The following is a 26319-nucleotide window of genomic DNA, read 5'->3' on the forward strand; positions in this document are numbered from 1 at the left end:
CACAAAATCTAAAAAAATGCTTATTAAAACATTAAACTGAATTTAAATAAATTTCAATGATGACGGAAATAAAAACCGGTTTGCTAAGTTAAAAATCGATTTTTTAATGGTGGGGTGAACTTTTTTCAAAAGATATGCAAATAGTAGTTCACTTCGTGCTTTTTAGGTCAAAGTTCATCAAACTACAGTACAGGAACATGGGGTTGAAAAAAAGTCATAACCCTAGTGTATACTTTTATTTGTGTATATTCGTCACATACTTTTAAATGATTTTTTTTTTACAACAATTCGAAGTGAAGTTAATTTAAAAAAATCTTCAGCTATATAAAACAGGGGACATTATTTGCTTGGCTTCACGGAAGTGAGAAAAAAAAACATTTGTTTTGAAAACGCTTCTAAAATTAATGGAAACAGCTGGTCGTTCGACAAATATTGGAGATGTTGTTGTGCGACTATATGGAAACCAACCTTAAACTTAAATTTAAACGACGAGGGCAGTTCAACCAAAACAATTTGCCGCAACATAGGCTAATTTCTTAAAGATAGCCATGTCGGGTGCCAAATACATGAAATTTATCTTGCCGACGAGTTACTTACTGGTCTTTATTGTTTAAATATAAATCATGGTCCAAGTTTTCATTAAATTGTAATTTTTTGATAATCTATTTTTTGCAAGTATTCACTTATACATAAAACTACTATACTATATAAAATAAATTTTAGAACAGAAGTGCCATTAGAATGGCATCTCATTGAATTGCAGGGTGCATTAGAAAGCTTTGAGCAAGATATCGCCGGTTTACATATTGGTGATTTACATTTTGATGAAAAGGTGGGTGAGAAAAAAAAAGATTCTTATTTTGATCATTAAATAATATTTAATATTTTTATTTGAATTTACAATAAAAAACGTATAATCCTGTTTGATGGTAGAGAACACCAAACATTTATTTTCTGGTGCTATCTCGCTATTCATTTACAATTACAAGTTTTAATAAACCCCAAGTTCTACAGCTGTTTTCATGAACACAAGTTGTTAAATCAGGGTGGCCAGCCACTTTGTCCATTCAAATACCTTGACTTTTCCCTGACTTCTCCCTGACTTATTATATTTTTACCTAAGTTACTTGAACTTACTTTTTTAACAAGTGCTTTTTTTTTTTCCAGTTCAATATCATAGATTATTAAAATAAAGGAAATAACTAATAAGCTTCAAGTCAGAGTTTTTCTGTAGAGAAATCATTTATATGTTATGCGATCGTATTATATGCTTCAGCCTTAAAATTTGTAATAAACTTATAAAAAAAATAACTACTAATCTAATAATAAAACATCACTAGTCTATATAGTCTTCAACTCTACTTTTTGAAAAATTTGAGTTGTTGATTGTGTTATATACCTTTTTCTACTGTATTAAAACTAAAGGTACTATACCGGGCCTGCTACCAATATATATAATAGATTTGCATATTACCAATTAGGGTTCAGAAAATTTTATAGAAATCTTTAAAAGAATTATCTTAAACTTTCAAAAGAATTAAGACACAGTTTAGAATTAAAACAAGATTTTAAATATAAAAAAAATATTTTTTTGTTTTTCAAAAATTGATTTACTTCAGAATAAAAATTATTTTTAAATTTAAGGAAATAAAAATAATTTAAATCTATGCAATCAAAAAGTGTAAATCTGTTCATTCCATTTTGTGTGAAAGCATTTTTAATTCAACTTCAATCTCATGTATATCTTCCTGATGATGTTGATTTAGCTTTGTTTTTTTACCATTTAGTTCCTTGATTTTCTGTACAGCTAATATTTTATCAATACTTTCTTTTTCTTCTTGCAACTGCTTTTCTCTCTTTCGTTTCAATGAATCTTTGTAATGTGAATGAGACATATTTACACTTTACTCACAATTGATCATTGATTTGGTTATTTCAACATTGCAAACTCCACCAACATGGTGAATTCCGTTATATACCTGTTTTTGGGCAAATACAGAGCTCTTATGTAAATTTTCTACAAGAACATCTGAATTGATAGAAAACCTATTTTCAAATTGTGCATTTCCATGTGAAAAGTGAATACAATTTTGGATACTTCAAATGAGAAACTAAAATTCTGGCTTAAAAAGGAGTTAAAAAAACATCCAACCCATCTTTATAAACATTATAATTTGTAAACTGTAATCTGTGGATGCCTTTATCAAGATCACATAAATCTTGATACTGAATATTGACCTTATCAGCTAATGTAGCATTAATACATTTAGATTTGTGAAGGATTGTGAGTAAATCAGTCATTCTGCTTTTTCCTAAGTCAGAATTAGAACAAATAGTAATGGGATTTAAAGCGGATATAGCTCTTGTAAGTTTATATTTTAAAGGACTTCTCTCCCTCAGTTTATCAACCACTCCGATATAAAACTGGATACAATCACTTCAAAATTGTAAATTTTGATTTTCACTTACTTTAATTTTACAAAGAAGTGAATAAGTTGCAATACCAAATTTTACTTCTTTTTGGTGACACTTATGCATGGTTAGATCTATTTTCATTAGCTTAATAATAGATTTTGCCCTATCCAATACATCTTTTTTAATAAAGTTCTGCATGACAGATCTCATTAATTTTTCTAGTTCTTGATAAAGGAAAGGTGCTAACAGAGAATCTGACTGAAAAAGTCTTAAGAAAGGCTCTGCAATTGAAGCCAAATACTGAAAAAATAAATTTTAGCAGGCATCAAAAGATCATTGACAGCATCAATACCAATATTTACAGTATAATTGTTTGGAAGTTTAGACTGTTTAACATACAACTTCACATTATCGTAAATATCTAAAGGTCTCTGACATACAGATACATTTTCAACTTATCTTGTTGAACAAAATTTATTAGGAAACTTATCACTTCCACAAATTGATTGATAATCTGTCCTACGTGCAGGACTATCATAAAAAATTTTGTAAAAACTCCTGAGTACTCCATTAACATTCCCTTTCACCTTTTTATGACCTGCTTGAAATGCACCATGTACGACATGTAGGCCACATGATCCCATTTTCAAGAATAGATGTTTCAAATTTTTTACCAAATTCACCATTGAGTATATCAAAAAAACTTCCAATTCACATTTGGCCCATCCATAGATATTAGTAAAATTTTAGCTGGGAGATTTTCATTTAGGACATTTGTAAAAACCTTTGTACAAATTATAGGCAGTTGCATAGCCAAAAAACACAGACAAAAAGTATCTTGTAGTCACTTGGTTCCGAATAACATCCCAATATCGAATGCAAATATTCATTTGGCCTTTTTGAACAACTTTATTTAAAGATTCATCAAAACATAAAACAATCGTTGTAGAGGTAAAGACAGCTTTTAAAACTAGATTATGAAAATATGGGGCAAGTCAGTGTGTAATGTTGTAGGCCACTTTAGTTTTCCCAATAGTCATTTTTTTAGCAATATAACTGTCAGAAAACATATTAATGAAGTTTTTTTTCACAGTAACTAATGAAGTTGATGAAGCAGATGCTTGTGATGCTGTATTTTTCTGTGGCATTGCTATTCAAACAATCTAGTACTTTTGGTTGACTTTTTAAAGATATGTTTTTTAAATACTTGCCACTTTTTTCATGGCTTCTAACTGCCATTATACCCATATTACTTAGAGAAAATGTTTTTTCACATACACTACACATAGTCTTTGTTTTTTCATCGGTTTTCTTTAGCCAACCCCATGATGGATGGAATTCATGATTGATCCAGTCATTGTCAAAATAAGTTAGTTTAGACATTGTTGTTACTATTTTTTAATTATTTACCTGGAAACAATCTACACTATATAAACATACAGTTATAAAATATATTATATAAATATAATATATATAATTCATATAGAAGCACATAGTTAAATAAATTGAAAAAGTTTCAAACTTTAGATAATAATATAAAAGCAATCATATTTACTATTTTTATCAGAATTTAAGAGGATTGTAACCACAATAACAAAAAAAAAAAATTAAAATAAATTAAATTTTTCTTTCCTTCTATTATTCACCTCCCCTCCTTGACTAAAATGACCCCCTTGGCCTAAAAGGCCAAGGGGGCTATTTTAGTCAAGGAGGCTACAAGTTTTTTTGTATTACTTTTTATTTTATTTATTTTTATTGTGGTTACAATCCCCTTTCAACTCTTTAACTCCAAAACATGAACCTTGAGGAACAAGGCTGCTGCCTGAGAAACTAATTTAAAACTAAATAAAAATAAGAAAGAAACTAAAATAAGAAAATAAAAAAAGAAAATAAGAAAGAAACTAAAATAAGAAAATAAAAAAAGAAAATAAGAAAGAAACTAAAATAAGAAAATAAAAAAAGAAAATAAGAAAGAAACTAAAATAAGAAAATAAAATAAGAAAATAAGAAAGAAACTAAATAAAAATAATAGTTAAAAGAAATAGAATAAATAGATTTCATTGAAATTTGTGTATGTTTTCCAGAGTTGGTGTAAATTCATTTATACAAGTTTAAAATAAAAAGTTTAAACTAAAGTTTAATTTTCCCTGACTTTTGGCAAAAAAAGTGAAAATCCCTGACTTTTCTCTGATTGCCCTGATTTCCAGTTTTTTGTAGTTCGGAGAGACTTTTTGTAGAATGTTAGATTCATTATGGATTATTATTATTGCTATTGTTATTATTATTATAATTATAATATGTGATATAATTATTGTTATATTATTATTTAACTGTTGTTACTATAGTAATTATTTGTTATGATTGTTTAATATTTAGCTTTGATTTATCAGTTTAATATTGTTATTTTTGTATAATTGTTATTATTATAATTTATTCTCATTAATTTTGCTTTAATATTTTAATTATATAGTTGCTATTAATATCCTATATTATTATTATACGATTGCTATTATTAACCAAGTGTTGTCTTTAGATTTGTATTTATACTAATTGTGAATATCCATGAAAAGGCTATCTTTTTTTTTCTTTTAGAATACATATATTTTTTGTTGACCATTGTTCATATCCTTCTGATAAATACTGATAAAAAAATAAATTCTGATAAAAAAATTAAAAAAATAGATAAGATAGTATCGATTAGTTTTATTTTAGTAATTGATAAAATTGTTTAGTTTCAGTATGATCTGTTTTTCAGTGTGGTAAGATTTTATTTATTCTGTTAAATAAGTATCTGAATAAAGATGAGCACTTTTTTTTTTCTCCAATAAATTAAATCCATATCAAACAAAGTTGAGTAAATAAAATGCTTACAAAAATAAGGTATTTAGTGAATTACGAAGCTTGAAGATTTACTTGCGAATATTTGGCATGTTATTTTTAATTTCAGTCTAAGCTATAGTTGTTAGATATGGGGACAAAGTTCATCCATTTATAAAAAGAACCCCTTATACATCTGCAATAAAATTCATCAAGAATAAAGCACTTTCAACCTAACAGTTTTACTTCTGACATACTATATAATCCCCCTAAAGTTTTTAAGCTTGATGAACTCATCTACTTATTTAACTGTGTACTTGTTTTGGGCATTATCCACAATAACATGCCCAGCTGCTTCAATAACTTAAATTCACAAATGATATTCATAGCTATAAACTTTAGCCTGTATTTTATTATAGTCTCTCTATGCTTTTGATACCAATACATAAGTATGGCACTTGATCAATAAATTCACTGTTGGAATTCTCTTCCTGTTGAAACAAAAAAAAAGTATTTTTCACCAAAATGACAAATAAAAATGCCTTCATAACCCATGTAAAAAATTTTATCCTCAATAGAAATAATCAATGAACTATTTTCTATGCAATTGCCCCCGTTTCTATGCAATCGCCCCCGTATAGTTATTCTCCGTAATTGAATTTTTTATTTTTTAGTTATTAAAGTAAAAATATATTAGTTTGATTTGACTAAAAAACATGAATCAAGTCTATAACTATTGTGAAACCTGCAATATGTTCCTTAGTATTTTAAAATGTGTATTCAAAAATGTCTGTTCAAAAATTAATCTGCCACTTACAGGATATAGGGTAAGAGGGTGGATGGTGTGTGTTTTCATACTTGCAGTCCTTAGTTACCTCTTCCATAGTTACCTCTTCCTTAGTTACCTCCCCCATAGTTAATCACTTCAAATCAAAGTATAAAATACATATAATAATTGTTAAAAGTATAAATTAAAAAAAAACAACAATCGAAAGAGTTTTAATGTCTAATAAAACAAACAAGAAGACTGAAAGCGTAATCTTTTTATTTAATAAATTTGGATATTGAAGAATTTAATTGCATAGTTTCCATTTATGTATAATTAATTATTTTCCATTAAAAAGCATGATTTAAATTTTTTTAATTTCCAAGCCTTCTTTGATTGCTCAGTGTTTTTATTCTTAACAATATTTTAAATGGATAGCTAATGTGGATAGCATATCTAATATGGATAGCATAACTAATATGGATAGCATAATAGCTAATTTTAAAATGTGTTAGTGTACTTATACTTATCTAGAAAAGTATTGATAGAAATGTGACAATTATTGGAGCTTACATTAGCTTGATGTTTCTTTTTTAAGTATTTTTTTGATAAAGACCAAAAAATAAAACTTAATAAATTAGTATTATTATACTTTGCAGTAAAAAAAAATCTCAATCAATGGAAAATAATGCATAATGTTGATTTAATTAATATAGTATGTAAGCTGTATTAATTCAATCAATGATACTTATTTTGATTAATTTTGTATATTTATAAATTTTGTATAATCTTGTATTTTATAAATTTTATATAAATTTTTTCATTTTTGAGTTGATTTTGAAGTTGATTTTCTTCCAAAAGTAAAAAACTTTTTACAGCACTATTAGTTTTGCAGCATTTATTAATTTCAAAGTTGTTAATTGATAACTTATATATTTATTATAAATATTTTTAAAAACTTATTTATTATAAATATTTTTAAAACTTATTTATTATAACTATTTTTAAAAACTTATTTATTATAAATATTTTTTAAAACTTATTTATTATTCAAGGGAATTATTATTGTTCAACAATTATTTTGGATTTATAAATTAAGTGGAATATGAATTTTTTCTTTTGTTTCAAATTATACAGTTTTTTAATAAAAATGATTTTCAATTAAACTGTAATTTTGGTTTAGTCATATTTAAAAATATGAGTGGTCTCCAAATAAAAGTTTCAAAAAATTGTTTCAACACAATGTGATATGAGTGCAACACAGTGCAATATGAATATGAAAAGTATTTGTATATCAACGCATTATTAAAGTCAAATTTTCACTACAAGTTTTCCTACCATCCAAGTTTAATTTTATTTAATACATAATATATAAAATTCCAATAAATAACATTCTAAATGTAAATTTAATATGCTGACCTATAAATTACTCGATATTCTTAAGTATAGGAATGCCGTGGCGTTATCAAAAGAGCTTTAGAAAAGACGCAAATTTAAACATTGTTGTTAAATCAAAATTAATTAAACAACACAGTTCCTATAACTCTCTTAACCATAGTCCAAGTTATGCAAAAATATATGTATGTCATTCTATTGTTTAATATGCAAAAATATATGTATGTCATTCTATTGTTTAATATGCAAAAATATATGTATGTCATTCTATTGTTTAATATGCAAAAATATATGTATATCATTCTATTGTTTAATATGCAAAAAATATATGTATGTCATTCTATTGTTTAATATGCAAAAATATATGTATGCCATTCTATTGTTTAATATGCAAAAATATATGTATGTCATTTTATTGTTTAATATGCAAAAATATATGTATGTCATTCTATTCTTTAATATGCAAAAATATATGTATGTCATTCTATTCTTTAAAAACCAAAATTTGTTTAATAAAAATAGTAAAATAACATTTCCGAAAAATTATGCACATAAACTTGTGTATGTTTATGATTATATTTAACTCATATTTAATATATTTTCAATGAGAAATTGCAGGCATCAATTATTTGTAGCTAGAGTAGCGATCCGGAAATCATTATATAGTTTTCAAACTATTGCAACATTAAGACAAATATAAAATAATATACTGTATACATTTAAGCATTCAAGTAGCCTAAAATATGATATAAATATTTTTGTTATAATTGTTTTTTAAGATAATTATAGTATTGTGTATATTACTTTAAATTGCAGCTTCTAAGTATAAAAAATAAAAATAAAAAAATGGAAATGCTAAATTAGATGTTTAAGTGCAGGCATAGAAACAAATTTCCTCCTGCCCAATCAGTCGCAGTTGATTATCAGCAATTTTTTTGTTTGTTTTGTTTTTTGTATTTTCTATTTTGAACAGTATTTTCTTGTTTTTAATTATAGATAGGGTTAATGATTGCCTATATACACAAAAGTTGTATTTTTTTATACAAATAAACATATATGTATATATATATGTGTGTGTGTGTGTGTGTATATATATATATATATATATATATATATATATATATATATATATATATATATATATATATATATATATATATATATATCTATATCTATATATATATATGTATATATATATATATATATATATATTATACTTCTTCATTTTGGGGTCATAAAAAAATTTAAAGTACCATGGAGTCTTACCTGCTGCGCAGACCCCTATTTTATTAATAGATTTTTTTTTTTTTAAATTTTGACCATTTTCAGGGGTTGCTCAAGTGCCCCAATTGCCTGAGTTTAGACTTTTTTAAGCCTATTTTTGGCATATTTGAGAAAGTTCTAACACTCAAAATAATTAAATTTTTTTTCTTTCCAGAGTTTTTTCTAAGTTAGAGGAAACAAATAAAAATGCATGGCATTTTTATTTATCTGAAATATTTCATGCAAATCTATCTATAAAATCGCAAATTTATGCAATTTTTTCCGATTTTTTACGCAATGTAATAGCTTTTTTGATATGTTAAGTTATTTGGAAAAAACACCAGATATGTTGCATAAAATGTCTAGCGATTTGATTTTAAAAATTTCTTAATAATAGTGTTATTTTTTACAAATATTATGTTATATTTTTATATTGTTTTTTTGTTTTTCTTGGAGGTTTTGCTTTTTCCTACATACATCTTTTTGTAATTGTGCAAAAATAAAAGTGAATCTTATCTTTTTTCTTCCTTTCTGGCATCAATGTTGTCCTTTATGAGTTTAACGGTTCTTTCAGAGCAATCATTAACAACTGCAAGATTAAAAACAGCAAATTTTAGGTAGAAATCGTTACAAGTCCAATATTCTGGCGGGGTTTTCATCCATTGACAGTCACTTTTACTCTGCCCTATCATAAGGAATAAATGCCACAAATTTACTGTGACCGATTCAACTAAGCTTGGCGACTTCGGTACACTGAAGTCTAAAGATTTGAGGACCTCTATGTTAGCTTTTATTCGGGCTAACGAATATTTATCTAAGCTAAAAAATTCAAAGCTGTATAGTTTTTGAGCAATTTCACCTCTTTCTTCACAGTTTTCATCAGCTAAAGCTAGAACAATAAGGTAAGGGTCCAGAAACCATGTGTGCCGTTTGATTGATTCAATGCCTGATTCTGCCCCAATCAGATTGTACTTCTTAAACCTTTGCCAAAGAGCTCTCATATCCTGGATAAACAAAAAATTGTTAAGTAACTAGCTTTCCTTAAAAAAAATTATTTTTTAGAAACTTTTAATCAAAACTTTTTATTCATAATAGAATCCTTATATATATATATATATATATATATATATATATATATATATATATATATATATATATATATATATATATATATATATATATATATATATATATATATATATATATATATATATATATATATAGTAGTAGATACCTATAAAAATATACATTTTTATTTTTTTGAAAAGCTAAATATTTGATCATGTATAACAAATTCATTTTTTTTTTGCTATGAAGCTATAATTTTTTTTACTTTAGACTTTTTTTTTTTTTTTTTTTTGGACCTATCATAAACCTACAACTCTCTACCTTTTGCCATAAAACGGGCATGATGGATTGCTCCGGGTGTATGAAACTTATACTTTTCCTCAGAAAGCACCATAAGTGTAAGCTCTGTCAGCTCAATGTAGTCCTTCCTTGTAACCCCATCCTAAAAATTAAATTAATTCAGAAGTATTTTGTTATAATGCAATAAACATAGGTATGTATATTTTTGTCTTATAAAGGATAGTAGAATTAAACAAGAAAAATCTAGGATATATTACTACTTCATAGCACGTATTGTATACATAACTATGTATTAAAATATCTAGTCATCGGGCTACCTTTTTCAGAGACCCACGGGTGATAATATTTCTGCAGAATGTTATACTTTCATGCTTTTGATGACCATCATGTTTCATCTGGAATAGTCTATCTTCTCAACATCTTTTTATTTAAAATGTCAAAAAAAAATCAAAGAGCTCAAAATTGAAAAAATACTAGGGTGCAATAACATTTTACAAAAATGTTAACCAATTTTGTAAAACCCTACCTGGTTCTCTACATCAAGATCATTCCATGCTGATTTTAATATTTTAAACAGCATATTATCTGGTCCAGAAGTAACTACTTGGATAATTTTTCCGGAAATGTGTTATGTGTAGCTCGTTTACATGATGTCGGCATGCAATAGATAAAACTGGTCGCTGAAAAACTTCATTTACCAGTAAAGATACAGCTCCATTTTTGTTTCCAGTGTTGATTATGGTTGTATCAAATGTAACAGCTTGTATACTGTTTGTAAGTTCAAAGCAATTCAAGATATCTCTGATCGCATTTTTTTGATTTTCGCCAGTTCCGGAAGAAATTGCTGGAATTCCCAACAGGTGTGTTTCCGTGTTACCATTTATTAATATTGCTAATCGATCTTTTCCCAATTTTTTCCCATCAGTATATTCATGACATACTTTTCCATCAAAATGGAGTTGAACTAAAATGTTCTTATTACTATTTCTGAAATTTCTCAAATGGTCCTTCATCCTCTTTGATTCATCATAAATGACTTTATCTGCTGCTCTTAATGCTGTAGAGGTCGAACATTTAAATTCATCTATATTTCCACCTGAGTTAGCAATTATACTATTAACCATGGCAGTATGTTGCCTATGACTTATTCCTTCCCCAAAAGTAGTATCAGCAGTTCTCTTGAGAATATCTTTTGGAAGTAGAACTTTTTTGACTTTCTTTTTTAACTCTGGATCTGGATATGGGAAATCATCATTATCTTCATTTTTATCGTATCCATTTGAGCTGAATTCACTCTCTGACATGGTTTCAACTTGAAACTCCTGTTAACAGAGGAAATGTACCTTTTGTCTAAGCCACCTATTCTTGTTTTTCTATCTCCTAATTGGTCTAATAAAAAAGCAATATCTTCAGTCTTGTCTCAACAACTTCTTTTCATATCAGCTTTAATGATTGCAACCAGAGTATCAAGCTCAGGTGTAATCCAAAAGATCCTTTTTATCTGAGTTAAAAATTTCCTCCTTTTTTCAATTTCTGATAAAGTTTGTCTTGATTTCTTTTTTTTAACAGTTTCCAGGTTTGGATCAACTTTTCTATCTTTTTACTCAAAAATGTGGTTTGTAAATTCTGAACATTTTACAACACATCTATTTCTGTTAATTAATTTATTTAACAGCAGACATTTGTTATATTAATTGTTTTCCTCTAATAAATAATAATATACAAATAAAAGAAAAACATATACAGTCTGGTACCTACCTAATTGTTTGTAATTGCAAAATCTGAAATCCACCCTTCAATCAAGGTGCAATTAACTTTGAAAGAGTGCAGCATAAAGAATTTTCATTATGGCATCTGATTTCAAAGTGTTTTGAAATCAGATGCCATAATGACGTGTCAACGGACTGTGGATAATTCTACTTTCTTTTTATTTTATTTTCTTTCTTTTTCTTCTCCTTTAAATGAATAAGTATTGCAAAACCTGTAGAAAATATTTTTTTTGGTAAGGATGACCCAACCAAAAAATTTACTTTTTTCTTACCTTTTCCTGACATGAATAAAACTGTCGTAAATAGCTCTAATAAGCATATGAAGTAAGTATATCATGAAAGTCATCAATAATTATTTCCCGCGTTTTTAAATGAAAATTAAATATCGATTTGCTAAAAAGTAATTTGCATAATGTGTTTAAGCAAGTATGCAAAAGTATTAAAGTAAACGCGAAGCGTAAAAATCCGCATAATTATGCAATTTTTTAGTTAGGTTTAGACAAAATATTTTAAGCAAATTAAATTACCATGCATTTTTATTTTTTTCTACTAACTTAAAAGAAACTCTGGAAAGAAAAAAAAATAGAATTATTTTGAGCTTTAGAACTCGCTCAAATGTGTTGAAAATAAGCTTTAAAAAGGGTAAAAAAGTCTAAAATTAGACGATTGGGGCACTTGAGCAACCTATAAAAGTGGTTAAAACTCAACAAAAAAAAAAATCTACTTATAAAATAGGGGTCTGCGCAGCCGCTAAAACTCCATAGTACTTTAAATCTTTTCATGACATCAAAATGAAGCAGTCTAATATATATATATATATATATATATATATATATATATATATATATATATATATATATATATATATATATATATATATATATATATATATATATATATATATCAACCTTCGGAATTAGGAAAAATGAGGTGTTGATAATTTGCTGACCTCAATCTTTTAGTTAAATGTTGGGTTGGCAAAAAAAATTTGATACAAAGGTCTTACCATAATATATATATATATATATATATATATATATATATATATATATATATATATATATATATATATATATATATATATATATATATATATATATATATATATTAATAACTTTTTAAAGCAATAAAAATTAGTATTGGCAGAACTCGTATTTATTGATATTTACAAATTAAATTATTCTAACTCTTATTCAAGATGTCGTTATTTAATATATACCTGTTTTTATTTACATTTTATAACGATTTATAAATTTGTATTTTTATATTTAGGGAAATCCATTTTTGATTGTTGGACATCATGTCTTAACAGGGAAAGTAGTCAGTCTTGACAAACCTTTTGCTGTTTTAAAAAAAAATGAACCTCAACTTAGCAATGTAAAAACAGATGCAATAAATCATGAAAAGACTGAAAAATCACAAGCTATTTATAAAGTTGAGGCGTTGATCAAAGAAAAGATTATATTTAGGAATCGGCCACGTCCAATTATAATGAAATCTCTCTCTGCTAAAAGTTGAATCTCATTCTGGTGTATTTTAGGGGTTGAAAGTTTCTTGGTATAAATTTGATTTTTTTTACCAATACTTAATTGGTTATATCAAATTGAAAGTAAACGTGAGTTTAAACTATTATCAGACACCATGTTGGTATATGTTGATACAACTTATAACCAAGTTTTTATTATTACAGAATCAGATTTTAATTACTTAACATTCTTAAATAACTTATAATAGTTATATAAAATTAAATATGTTTGAAGTTTTTATTTTAGTTTTTATTTTGTTGTATGCGATTGTTTTGATTGCGGATTTACTGTACATAATTTATTCTAGCGGTTTCATTATGCATTGCTGCATTCTGTACTTCTGTTTTCACGGTATTGCAGCACAAGCAGCACATAGGAGCTTATATAGGATTGAAGCCAATAAAGCTTTTCCTTATCAACATAATTTTAAATTTTCTTTTGTTGATTGAATTAATATAAATTTATCAGTGTATTTTTGTACTATTTGTTTTTAAATATTCTCATTCTTATTTTATTTATCATAAAAAACTTTTTAACGAGGTAAATGTTTTTTAAACGGTTGATGAGGTAAATAACTTTTAGACGGGCTAAATATTTGCTTGGATATGTACCAAGCAAATATTTAGCCCGTCTAAAAATTTATACGACTAAATTTTAGTCTTGAAATTTTGTACGATTTTTTGTGCAAGTTTTTTCTAATAAACTTATGATTTATAATTAGGATTTATATTTTGCAGTTTGCAAATTATATTGCAAACACATATTATTTTCAAGAAAAGATTCTTTTTTAAAAGCAATATCTTTTTATTCTAGTTTTTTTTTTATCGTAAGAAAAGGAAATAAACATTTCATTAGACGTTTCAAAATAGATGGCATGTTTTATTAGTTAAAAATATATTATTTAGTTTTTTTTATTAATAATTAATTTCTAAAAAAGCAAACGTGTTTGCCAAGCGTGTTCTTTATCTAATTTAAAAACGATGGGAAGCATCTGCAATTTTTTTGTTACTTTTCTGACTTCTTTTGCTTAGTTATCAGTTTTTTTATTGTAATTTATATTATTATGTTAAAATATTAATTTAAGTATATAATTTCTCAAAAAATTTTACGTTCTGAACCTGGATTTCATTACTTACTGTTTAATTATACAATAGGATTTGTATAATGAATGCGCTTTAAGCATTTTTTTTGTGAAAAAATTTGTAATAAAAGCAGTATTTAAGCTAAGATTTATGTTTATTCTGACTTCATCTCTCATTAGCCAAAAAAAAATTTAAAAAAAAACAACTGGATAACGCAATAAAACATCGTCCGGTGGTACTCAATGCAAAAATCTTGAAAATTTTTTTACTTCGCCTTTTAATAAAAGTGTTTTTTTTTTTAAAATGCTAAAGATCAGCATGATAGGACGAACCAGCTGAAAGTGAGCAAGACACTTGTTACCAACTTCCCTCTAAAAAAACCAATAACCGCTGCATTAATTATTTACAACGCTTCTTCTATCGCGCCAGCTGCTCGGTAATTATCCGTTTTATATATTGTTTACAAACGAAATTCTTTTTTTTTTTTTTTAATGTAGCAGACTACTTTAAAACGATGGAGAATTAGCAAGTTCGTTGCAGTGCTTGATAAAGTCAAATAAATGGGTGCGAGTGGAGACAATGTGACGCCACTAACTGTAAGTTCTCTTTAAGGATCCAGTCGTCATCCGTCCTCAGTGACTTTTAAAAAGGATTTCTTTTTCCATCAACAGTATAAAATTTAAAATATAATAAATTATTTTGTTCTAAACTTAGTAAGTTGAAGAAAAATTATTTGCGTATGCGTATAAATTGTTACCGTAATAAAGTATAAAAGTATCGTTACCTTTATAAGAGTATTTTAAGTAGTTAATTATTGTTTAACTTGACTTTCTTTCTTATCAGTTATACTTAAAAAAAGTATAACCTTTTAAATAAAAGACTAATTGACAATCTGGGGTTTTCGGAGTGTTTTAATAACATGTTAGATTATTTTGATATTACGTTTAAAAAAGAAACTGTTGTAAGAAAAAAGTATAGCTTTTTTTAAGAATTATACTTTGCCGTAACAAAATTTAAAATTATAACATAAAAATATTGTCTTATTAAACTTCAAGTGAGATAAATATCTTCATATTTTTCAAAGTTATTTTGACTTATCAACGATTTTGTGGTTGCGATAATTACCAGAGTTGCTGATGAAAAAATAATGAAAAAGTCCTTAATGCCATCACCCCATAAAATTCTTGGTGGAATTGGAGAAGGAGGGATATGATTATAAGTTGTCATTGTGATGAAAATCTCAAAACCCGGCCATGCGAGAGATATTTTGAATTTTATATAAAACCGCAGAAGAAAATTTAAAATTTATAAATCTTTGTAAAATCATAAATCTTTGTTGTAAAACTTTAAATTTGCTTGAAAACCAAAAATTATACTAGATATCTTTATATCACAAGAACGAAAAAAAGTGAATAAAGGTTCAACAGGTTCAAAACATGCTAGTGTTTGCAAAAGCAATCAGTAACACACGTTTAGCATCAAATTTTTTTGCTAGAGAGTCAACGAAATGTCGTTTTAAAGTCCCATATAGCGAAGTTGATTTTTTTTGTGATTCAAAAGCATTCTTTACTAAATATTGCAATTCTAAAAATTATATTGATCTCTTGAGCAGTAAAGTTGTTTACTTGAATATCAATAAATTCAACACAAAATGTTGGTAATTTAAAAATTGCACCAGACTAGAAACTTGACAATTTTTGTGTCGATTAAGACCAGCATTTATGATCAAGTAGAATTTTGGAGATTCATTAGTAATAGCAATATTTAGTTAACGTTTTTCTAGGTCAAATAGACGATTTCGTTATAAAAGCGTATTGAGAAGCAGTTTTTTTTCAGTCTTTAAATAATAAATTAAAAGGTTGATCAATTGCTGTAAGTTACACCTAGTTAAATTTTCATTCGTTTTAAACTTATACTTTTCATTTTTAATGGTTTCTAATAAAATGCATAATGCTATAACTGATACAAAGTTGGTCTTGGGTATTCTGTTTAAAGTCAGACATATGAAATGTCTAACTTACTTAACTGATAATGCCACTTAGAAGGTAAGCCATATAAATATAATAGGACTTACCTTACAGATAAGACTTATCTTCTAGTTGGTGACTTACATAATTTATTATTAGTGTTAATTATTAGTAGTAAATCTATATGAAGCAGAAAATTTAACTCGCAAAAACGTAAAGTAATGCATTTGGGAAAATAAAAACGCTAAATAAATATACAAAATTGATGTTATAATAGAGAAACAAAATTGAAGTTATACTAGAAGAAGAAAAAAAAAAGTCGGAAAAGATATTTGTATTTTTATCTCGAATGATACTGATTAGAGTCACCCTGTATGCTATGTAAATAAAAAAGCAAATAAACAAATGGGAAGAATTAAACACGCATTTGAATATATAGATGAAAGTATTTATAAAAGTTATTAGCTTATTATACAAGTCATTAGTTCGTTCCCATCTTGAGTATGGAACAGTTATTTGGAACCTCTATTGAAAAGGAGAAATTGATAGACTTAAAGACGTTTAAAATAGATCAACCAAAGTTTCATGTCTAGCTAGCTATGGCTATGTAAGAAAGAAAAAAAGAAATTTAAAACTAAAGTTACTCTTCTTAGAAAACATGAGAAGGGGTGTTTAATCCAAATTTCAAATTAATAAAACGAATTGAGGAAATAAATTTGCGTTACACAATTGAATATTTTAATACTAATGGTCGAGCAAGAGGTCATAAATTAAAAAAAAAAAGACTCAAAAATAAATACACACAATAACTTTATTAAGTTAACACAATTAATAACACAAACTAATAAGACAATTTTTTTTCTAATAGAGTTATTAATGACTGGAATATACTAACACATAAAATCATTGAATCAACAAACGTAAATCAATTTGCGAACCTAATTGATAAATAATTCAAATTTTAAACTGAAAATCTCAGATCTTGTATATTGTTTTAATCGTTGTTAATTTTTCTGGCTTTTATAGACTGAAATTCTAGATAATATCAGTTTCAACTCATATAAGTTACAGCGTCATTTATATTCTATTTTTACTTAAATACTAAAGTTTTGTAAAAAAATAATTTTTAAATTTTATAAAATTAGTTTCTAAATTTTGCGATTTTGATAAATAACAACATAAAAAGCAACAACTTGTTTTGAATAATTAATCGATAACTAGTAACACTACATCTTTATTTAAAAACCAAAATTATTTTCAATTTTAAAGATTATTTTTAATATAGCGACCGCTACCTTTTAGAAACACAATTTTTCATTAACGAACTAACGTTATTAAGAAATATCAACGAATTAAGGTCTGTAAAAATATTAGCGAAATAACGTCCGTAAAAATATTAGCGAAATAACGTTCGTAAACATATTAATGAATAAACGTTGGTAAACATATTAAACTAGTTAACGTTATCATCACAACTTTTTATAAAACTACAAGTCTACACTTATTATCCAATTAACTCTATTAACACAATTTTTTTTAAGAGCACTACCATATAATGTAGTATTACACATACTACTTTATTGGTTTTTGAACCTACTTTTGTTTTTCTTAGCAAAGACGATATTTTTTGACTTTCTTTATCAATTTTGTTTTAAAAATTTCTAATACTCATTGTCTAAAATAATAATTTAATTTTGTTTAACGATATCAGTTAATGACAACTTATAACACAATTGGTTTATGGGTTTTGGATTTTTTTTAGGTTAAAATAATGGATATCACCAATGAACAAATTTGCCGACATTTATATGGATATAAAACCTTGAAATGCCTCACTCCTGAAGAAGTTTGTGAAAGTTTCAAAAAAGGTACAAATAACTTGATTAAAACGAAAGTATATCACCAGTAAAAAAGTACGCAACATATTCAATATAACTTTGTTGAAATTTTAAATATTTTGAAAATATCGGTTATGAAAAGCCTACTTTTTTGATAAGTTTATTCTTTGTGATTTTTTCTTTAATTTCTTATTCGCTCTACAACTTAAAGGAATGAAGAGGGTTGGGTAGGGTTAGAAAAGGGCGGAAAATGACCTTCCCAATGTTTGCCCTTCAGCTCATTCCCATGAAATCAAAATTCATTAAAATTTTGAACATAAATACTTTAATATATATATATTTTTTAATTATAACAGCTTTGTGCTCAATTTAAAAAATAATTTAGGCAACCATTTTGTATGGAACTGTCCTAATGCGGTAGTTCATGTGAAATGATATTTACTACTGCCTTACCTTTTGTCACTTTTTTATTTTATTGTTTCAATTTACAGTATAAAGAGGTTTCATTGGAAAAAAAATCATAAAAAAATATTAAGTCATATTTATTAAATAGTTTTTAAATTTACATTTTACACATTTGCTGAATTTGCTAATATTTTTAAAACAAAAAAGTTTGAAATTTTGTTTTAAATGAACTTTGGTATACATGCAGAATATATATATATATATATATATATATATATATATATATATATATATATATATATATATATATATATATATATATATATATATATATATATATATATATATATATATATATATATATATATATATATAATTATATAAGGGTTAGTGTTATAAAAATATTGGTTTCAGATTGCAAATTTTCAGATTGCAAGTGACACTTTAAAATTATTGCTTAGGATTTACCGCATTACCAAGTGTGATATGTATTATATAACAATAGCGATAAAATGGAATATTTTAAACTAATTTAACGATTAAATGATATAAATAAGTTATTTATTTAGTTATGCTGCTGGCTGTCACTACTTATTTTCATTGTTGGCTATGAAAATAAGTTAACTAAAATAATCTTATGGCTGGTTAAAAGTAACTCTATTTACGGCGAACGGCGACGGCTCGTGGGTCTTAAATCCTGAAGGTCTTAAAAAGGAGCGAAATTATATAAAAGATTCAAAAATCATAATTTTATAAAAAACATTAATATTATTTCAAAGAAATTTATAATCAAAGAAATTGAAAAAGTTATATATTTTTTATTTTTAGTTGTCATTATCATTTAAAAATGTCATTTTTTAAAATTTATATATTAAAATGATATAATAAAATGATAATTGTTTTTGAATCTTATATATTATTTCGCTTCTTTAGAGACCCAACATGATGTAATTTAAAATAATTTTTTTTAATAATATTAGTGGATCGGTCTGATGATCAAATGAGCAAGTCCTAAAGTACTTTTTATTCAAAAATTTTTTAAATCCAATATCATTTTATCATATAATGCACATTAAGGTGCATTTGTATAGTTTTGTGAAATTCTCAACTGAATATGTAAAAATAAAAATCAGATCAAAACTGCTACATTTTTTTAGGATATCTGCTACATAATGTTTGTTTTTGGAAATTTGGCAGATTCATAAAAAATATGCGTGAAAAAATGTCTCAATAGGTTTTAAAAATGTCTCAACATTCCTTCGACAAAAATTTCACGTGACGACAGCAAGTAAATTTTGAATATCAATAAAATCAATATGAAGTTTATCATTCATACATAATTGTAACATGAAAAGTAGCTAAACATATCAACATTCCAAAATTAATCCATGTTTTTATACATTTAAAAAAAAAAACAACCCAACAAAGCGCATACTTGACGCTAATTCAAAAAAAGTTTAAACTTGAAACCTAATTTAATGCTTTGGATGCACTTATAACCTAAATAGGTGAATCATTTCATGACTTTAGTAACAATTACATATTTTGATTACCTTGATCCGTTAAAATTATGTGAAATTTACTGTGACAACATAACATTAGCAGTCATAAAGTATAATACTTTCAAAGATGTAATCAAAATCTCCATCACCGAAGACTGAACTACAAATGAAAGACTTTCACTTTCACTTGAGAAAAAGATGACAACTTGTCTATACTCTACAAAACTTACTTGACTCTGGTACATCTGCTCATGATGAGAGAAGATTATAAAGCAGGCTTATAACTATTAGAAAATAAATTTTCCTAATAGTTATAAGCCTGCTTTCAGTTACTGAGAGCAATCACTAAGAAAAAAATTTAACTTTACTAAAATTTGAGTTTACTAAACTTAATTTAGTTCTCGATTATCGTTAAAGAAAAGAAGCATTTAATATTAGTGCAATGGTTCGGTAATTTAAAAATATATTTTTACAAGACATACTTACCGTAATATGTATAGTGTAAATACATTTGTAAATAACCGAACTATTGCACTAATAATAAGTGTTTATTTTTTATTAGCGATAGTTACGAATTAAAATTAACTTAACTCAAATGTTAGGCTGTTTAGTGATTAAATGTTCGTAATAGTTCGTGATAAAAATCAAAACATTGATAAATTATGTTTATCATAATCCACAAAAATTTTTTTTGGGGGTAATGTGCTCCCAACCCCTGTCGCCCCTTACTCATTCCCTATGCCCTTCCACAACAACAAACATCTGCCACTGTTTGTGGTATTTTTTGTATCTTTATCAATATATTTTTCTCTGATAGCTCTTAACTTCTTTCTTTGGTTTTATACAGTATTGGTTATTTTTTTATTTTTTTTATTTAGCAGTTTTTTTCTACGTATTTGTTACTCTTTAACTATCAAATATTTCTCCATAAATAACTTCATTTTAAGCAAAAATGCTTAAAAACTTTAGCCAGAGCTGAAAACCTAATTTCTAATAAATCCTTGGAAACGAATATGTTTTTTTGGTACTTTCACAAAATTTTTGAAGTAAAAAGTTTCCGACAATCTGATTAAATGCTTCATTAGCATTTTGGTTTGTGGATTTTAAGCATCGCAAAAGCGCATCAATACCAAAATCATTGAGAATTTTCATTTTCTTATTTAATAATTTCCGGTATCAATTTGATATTTACACCATGAAATTGCAGATTTAGGGAAAAAATGGTATCTAACTTTAAGATTTATGATGGAAATAATGTGCGAAAGCACTGCTAAAATCAATTTCTTTACGGGATAAAATTTTATAAGTTTTGTCACACCAAAATAGTTTTGCACTTCGTCAATAAGATTATTAATTTATCTGCCACTGATCTTTTTTCCATTTCATTTACTGATTTATTTCACTTAACCAATTGATCTTTTTTCCTTTCATCCACTAATTCCACTTCATACACTGGTTCATTCCAATGACTTACTCCTCTTCATTTCATTCTATAGTTCATTCTACTTCATCTACAGATTAATTTCACTTCATTAATTGATCTTTTTTCCGTGTCATTTTATTTTAATAAACAGTATTTTGTAAAAAATTTTCATACCAACGAGTTATGAGTATTTATGAAGATTTTTCTTAAATTAATTTTTTTTTTTAATCATTTATAGATTCAAAAATTAACAAAAGTTTTAACAAAAGCGAAAAAATGTGAACTGAAAAAACAAATTTGAAAAGTTCCAAAGAGATATTATTAACAAAATTATTTAAAACCTTTCAGAAACATAAGTTTTGTTAAACACCCGTATTTACTCATTATCTAGGTGACCTTTTTATATTTTTCATCAACTAGGTGGCCTTTTTTCATGTGTCTAAGAGTTCTTTTCCTCTTTTTTTTTCCATTTTTGATGCGTTTCATCGAATAATCTAATTTTTATTTTCGGAAGTTGCTAATGCTGCAAAAGTTGTTGAAATTCCTGAAAGTGAGTAAAATAAGAACTTTGAGTCACGTGGTTGTAAATTCATCATAAATGATAGAATTAAATATTTTATTGAAGGAGGTATGGTAAATTTGAGTCTGTTTGTATTTTGATTTAGAACCCAGTACGCTAACGATATTTTCTACAAATATAATACTGGTGGCGAGTGTAGAAACCAGATAAATTATTGAAGTGAAAGAATGTAGCATAAACTGTTTTCTTCATTGAATACAAGCTTGGATCTAATTATAGCGCCATAAAAGTTTTACATTAATTTGATGCAGTTTTTATTAAGTTTATTTTTCAACATTACAGGTATAACACAATAATGTTTATAAAGAAATGCTGTTTTGAGATCATTAAAAAAAACTGCATCTCTGTTTCCGAGATCCAATCTTTATATACAAATTGTTTTTTTTTTCAGCACCAACTTATTGTAATAGAATGACACCTAGCAGGTTGATTTCGTATGGTGATTCAAAATAAGAATATCCTTTTATAGCAGAAACTTCAAGAGAATTTCTGTGTATATAAAATTCCTTAACATTTGTAAAAGGTTGTTACATTTGATATATCTCAATTAACTGACAAAAGCCCATGCAAGAGTCTACGCTATTTCTGAAAAGCCAAAACAATTCGGACAAACAGCAACTAATTTCTTTAACAAGGAAAAGTTAAAATGACAACATAGTCTTCATTTTTACATTTATCCAATCTGAGTCCTCCATTTAGATTTGATCTAGTTCTTAAGCATGCGCAGGAAATCTTACAACTAATAGATTTTGATTTAAAGAAATATTCGTTTCATTTTACCCTATTCAATTTTATCCCAAATTAGATATCAACTGACGCAAAACTTTAATTAATGAATATAATTTGAGTTAATATGTTTGCTTTTATAAAACGGGTTTAGATTTTAAGTGCAGTAAATTATAGGAAAATTTCAGATTAAAAAACATAGAAGCGATATAAAGCTTGGATAGCTTGAAAATTACCATAATTAAAAGTTATTTTGATCAAGTCAAAATGGGTTTTAAACAACTTTAAAATGCTTTTTAAATTTTAGAGTTATAACTTTATTTTCCGGTTGTTTTAATCAATGGCTAAATTAAAAATATTTCATGATACAGCAAACAAAATCTATGTTATTTTTATTATTGATTAACTTTTTATTATTTGAAATGTGGAGTCAATTAAATTTTTTAGTTATACTCGTCATAGTTTAATATGCGGGATCAATCATTTTCATATTTAATATGCGGGATCCATCATTTTCATATTTAATATGCAGGATCCATCATTTTTTATAGTTTAATATGCGGGATCCATCATTTTTTATAGTTTAATATGCGGGATCCATCATTTTTTATAGTTTAATATGCGGGATCATGCTTCATCATTTTAAGCCGGGTTTTAGCTACTTTTGTACTTTACTTTTTTTTTTAATTTATTAAAATTATAACTTTGTTTACTTTTATTTTACCTCACTTTCTATTTTTATAAACTATTTTTATTTAAAAAAAGTAGTAAAAAAAACTTTATTATATATTTTTTTCGTCATAATTGTCACTAATAATTTGTCAAACTGAATCTCTCTAATCTAAATAGTTCGTTGAGTCGAATCTCAGTAAATGTCGAATCGAATCTTACAAATCTAAATAAATTATCGAATCTCAGTAATTTAAATAATTTGTCGAATCGAATCTCAGTAATTTAAATAGTTTGTCGAATTGAATCTCAGAAGTAAATCAATTGTAAATATTTTTAAACTTTCAGATCAAATTCATAATGGAAGTTCTAGTGAAGAGCTTCCACCTCTCTCTCCGCGAAAACTACGAGTACCAGAAGAGATTTCTTTATGCATTTCAAGTATTCCTGGCGAAAAATTTGGTGCCTGTGCAGCAAAACGGATTCCGCATGGGACCTGGTTTGGACCTTTTGAAGGAAAACTAGTTCGAACTTCTGAACTAAGAATTGGATTTAATACAGAATACATGTGGGAAGTAAGTTTCTTAAACTGAAATTTTTTAAATTGATTTTTGGTGAAAAAAATAAGTTGTTAAAAATATATATATATTTTTTAAATGCTTAGAACTTTTTGTTTTAAAAAACATTTTAGATATACCACGACGGGGAAGTAAGTCACTTTTTAGATGGTAACAACGAAAATACGTGGATGGCCTTTGTTCGATGCGCTCGTCATAAAAAAGAACAAAACCTTGTAGTTTTCCAATACCATGGATGCATATATTATCGAACAACTAAGGATATTGGTCCAAGGGGAGAACTGCTAGTTTGGTACGATAACAAATATACGCAAATTCTCGGAATACCGGTGGCTTGGAATGATAGCAGAAGTAACTTTTTTTATTATTCATTGTTTTTTCTCATTTCTTTAAAGGTTTCTCAAATAATTTACATGAATAACGATGCTGCGTTTATAAACAAAAAAAATATTATTCATGGTTACAACAGTTTATGAAAATAATAAAATTTATTTTACAGATACAAACGGCAAAAGAAAAACGTCAACATGTGAAGAAAGCCCAAAAAGAAGGAAAGAAAAACCTTATCCTGGGCTTTTGTTACAAAAAACTGATTCCAAGTTAAATTCTCCAAATGAAAAATGCACCAACTTATCATCCCCATTATGGCTAAAAAAATCTTCTCCGATTTCAACGGCACCAGTTACATTTAAATGCGAAAAGTGCTTATTTTCTTTTTACACTAAAGAGCAACTGGCAAATCATAAGTGTCTTAGCCAGTCTTGGATTCCAACGCTGCGTTTGCCTTCTTTAGATCGAGCGCGCGACATTTATCGACCAATGCATATAAATATGCCGTCTCCCAACGATTTAACGTACTTTTATCGCCATCATCATTCTTTTTCACCGAGCCAAAGCTTTAGTTATCATTCACCTCCTATGGACCCTTTAAAACAACTACCATCAGCTGCCCACAAAGGTGCTCCTATAGCTATAAGAAACTTTTAAATAAAATAAACAAATTGACAATCACCTCCATATACGTAAAATAGAAGATATTTTTAAACTTTATAAAAAAGTTATAGTTATTTTTTGCATTTAATATTTGTATTTAGAATTTTATTTTATATCTCTATACTATTTATAATGTTTTTTAATTTTTCTTTACAAACACGCTCACACAAACACAGACACAACAGTTAATGTGGAGCCGTGCCATAAAGATGTATATATTAAAAACTCCCTCCCCCTCCCCCAAAAAAAGGGCGCAAGTTTGTTTGGTAATTCAGGTCATTTCTCCATGCAATTACAGTCAGAATATCTGCCAGCAACCCCCACCCAATTTATGTAATAGCATTAAATGCAAAAGTACCGTGCCAGACAGCAAGAAGAACTCGAAACCACTGAAATATTTTACACCGTTGCAAGCGTAGTTATAATAGACTAGACCAACGTAAAGGGTTTTTTCTATGAAGTTATTAAGCAAACAACTCTGATATTTTTCATCATTTTATTTCTACTATGAAATAGCATTGTTTATATTTTAATGTATATAATTTATATTAGTGTTATTTAATAATTAATTTATGCAATTATTTGACTTAAAAAGTTTATTTTTGAATTGATGAATTGTTATTTTAACTAATTTAAAAACTTTATTTCAAGTTGATTTTTACAAGATAGTTTTCGTTTACACTAAAACTAATTTAAATCAACACGTTGATATTATAGACAGTGCACACACTAGAGTTGTTAAGGGGTATACTCCCCCATAAATTAAAAAAAAATCAAAAAAAAAAAAAAAACTGATTTAGATAATTAAATATATGGGGGTTTCAGAAATCATAATGGTTTTACCTAAAAATATCTATAATTACCAAAACTTTTTGTTTTTGAGAGTTAGGTACAAAAAAGAGACAATTTGGTACCCCTAAAATAATCACTTGTAAACCAAAACAACGTATTGATTTCACAAGTTAAAAGCATTTTTGACTTCTTGTTAGACTTGTTAACAACTTATTTTTGGTATATCAAGACTAAGTTGGTTTTTGTTGATTTGTAGCTCATTTTTTGTCGCATCTTCTTGCCAGAAGTTGTATACTTTTTAGTTTTCAAACATGGTTAAAGCTGATCGAATTAAAGTAAGAACTAAGCGAGCAGGCAAAAGAAAGAAGATTTTTAATAGAAAAGTTTTACGTAGCAGTGTGAGTGTAAATAATGTAAATTTTCCATCTTTAAGTGTAAATATCAA

General features: G+C 26.5%; 2 protein-coding genes across 2 annotated transcripts; both read left to right on the plus strand.

The window, feature by feature from the left end:
- Nucleotides 1-505: 505 nt before the first annotated feature.
- On the plus strand, nucleotides 506-13448 carry LOC101238545 (chromosome transmission fidelity protein 8 homolog). The gene is made up of 3 exons (XM_065816805.1): nucleotides 506-646; nucleotides 724-832; nucleotides 13066-13448. The coding sequence occupies exons 1-3, from the start codon at nucleotides 624-626 to the stop codon at nucleotides 13309-13311; spliced, it is 378 nt and encodes a 125-aa protein (XP_065672877.1). The 5' UTR covers nucleotides 506-623; the 3' UTR covers nucleotides 13312-13448.
- A 1084-nt stretch (nucleotides 13449-14532) lies between these two features.
- LOC100204152 (putative histone-lysine N-methyltransferase PRDM6) lies at nucleotides 14533-25215 on the plus strand. The gene is made up of 5 exons (XM_065816804.1): nucleotides 14533-14997; nucleotides 18131-18236; nucleotides 23860-24086; nucleotides 24203-24440; nucleotides 24589-25215. Exons 1-5 carry the CDS (start codon nucleotides 14962-14964, stop codon nucleotides 25074-25076), a joined length of 1095 nt encoding a protein of 364 aa, XP_065672876.1. The 5' UTR covers nucleotides 14533-14961; the 3' UTR covers nucleotides 25077-25215.
- Nucleotides 25216-26319: the final 1104 nt, after the last annotated feature.

This window comes from Hydra vulgaris, chromosome 13 (genome assembly GCF_038396675.1).
Source record: "Hydra vulgaris chromosome 13, alternate assembly HydraT2T_AEP".
Classification (NCBI taxonomy): domain Eukaryota; kingdom Metazoa; phylum Cnidaria; class Hydrozoa; order Anthoathecata; family Hydridae; genus Hydra; species Hydra vulgaris.

Coding starts and splice junctions, on each gene's coding strand:
- LOC101238545 (XM_065816805.1), top strand. CDS start 624: ATGGTCCAAGTTTTCATTAAATT. Junction 647..723: donor GTCCAAGTTTTCATTAAATT/GTAATTTTTTGA, acceptor AATAAATTTTAG/AACAGAAGTGCCATTAGAAT. Junction 833..13,065: donor ATTTACATTTTGATGAAAAG/GTGGGTGAGAAA, acceptor TTTTATATTTAG/GGAAATCCATTTTTGATTGT.
- LOC100204152 (XM_065816804.1), top strand. CDS start 14,962: ATGGGTGCGAGTGGAGACAATGTGACGCCACTAACT. Junction 18,237..23,859: donor TTGTGAAAGTTTCAAAAAAG/GTACAAATAACT, acceptor TTAAACTTTCAG/ATCAAATTCATAATGGAAGT. Junction 24,087..24,202: donor ATACAGAATACATGTGGGAA/GTAAGTTTCTTA, acceptor AAAACATTTTAG/ATATACCACGACGGGGAAGT.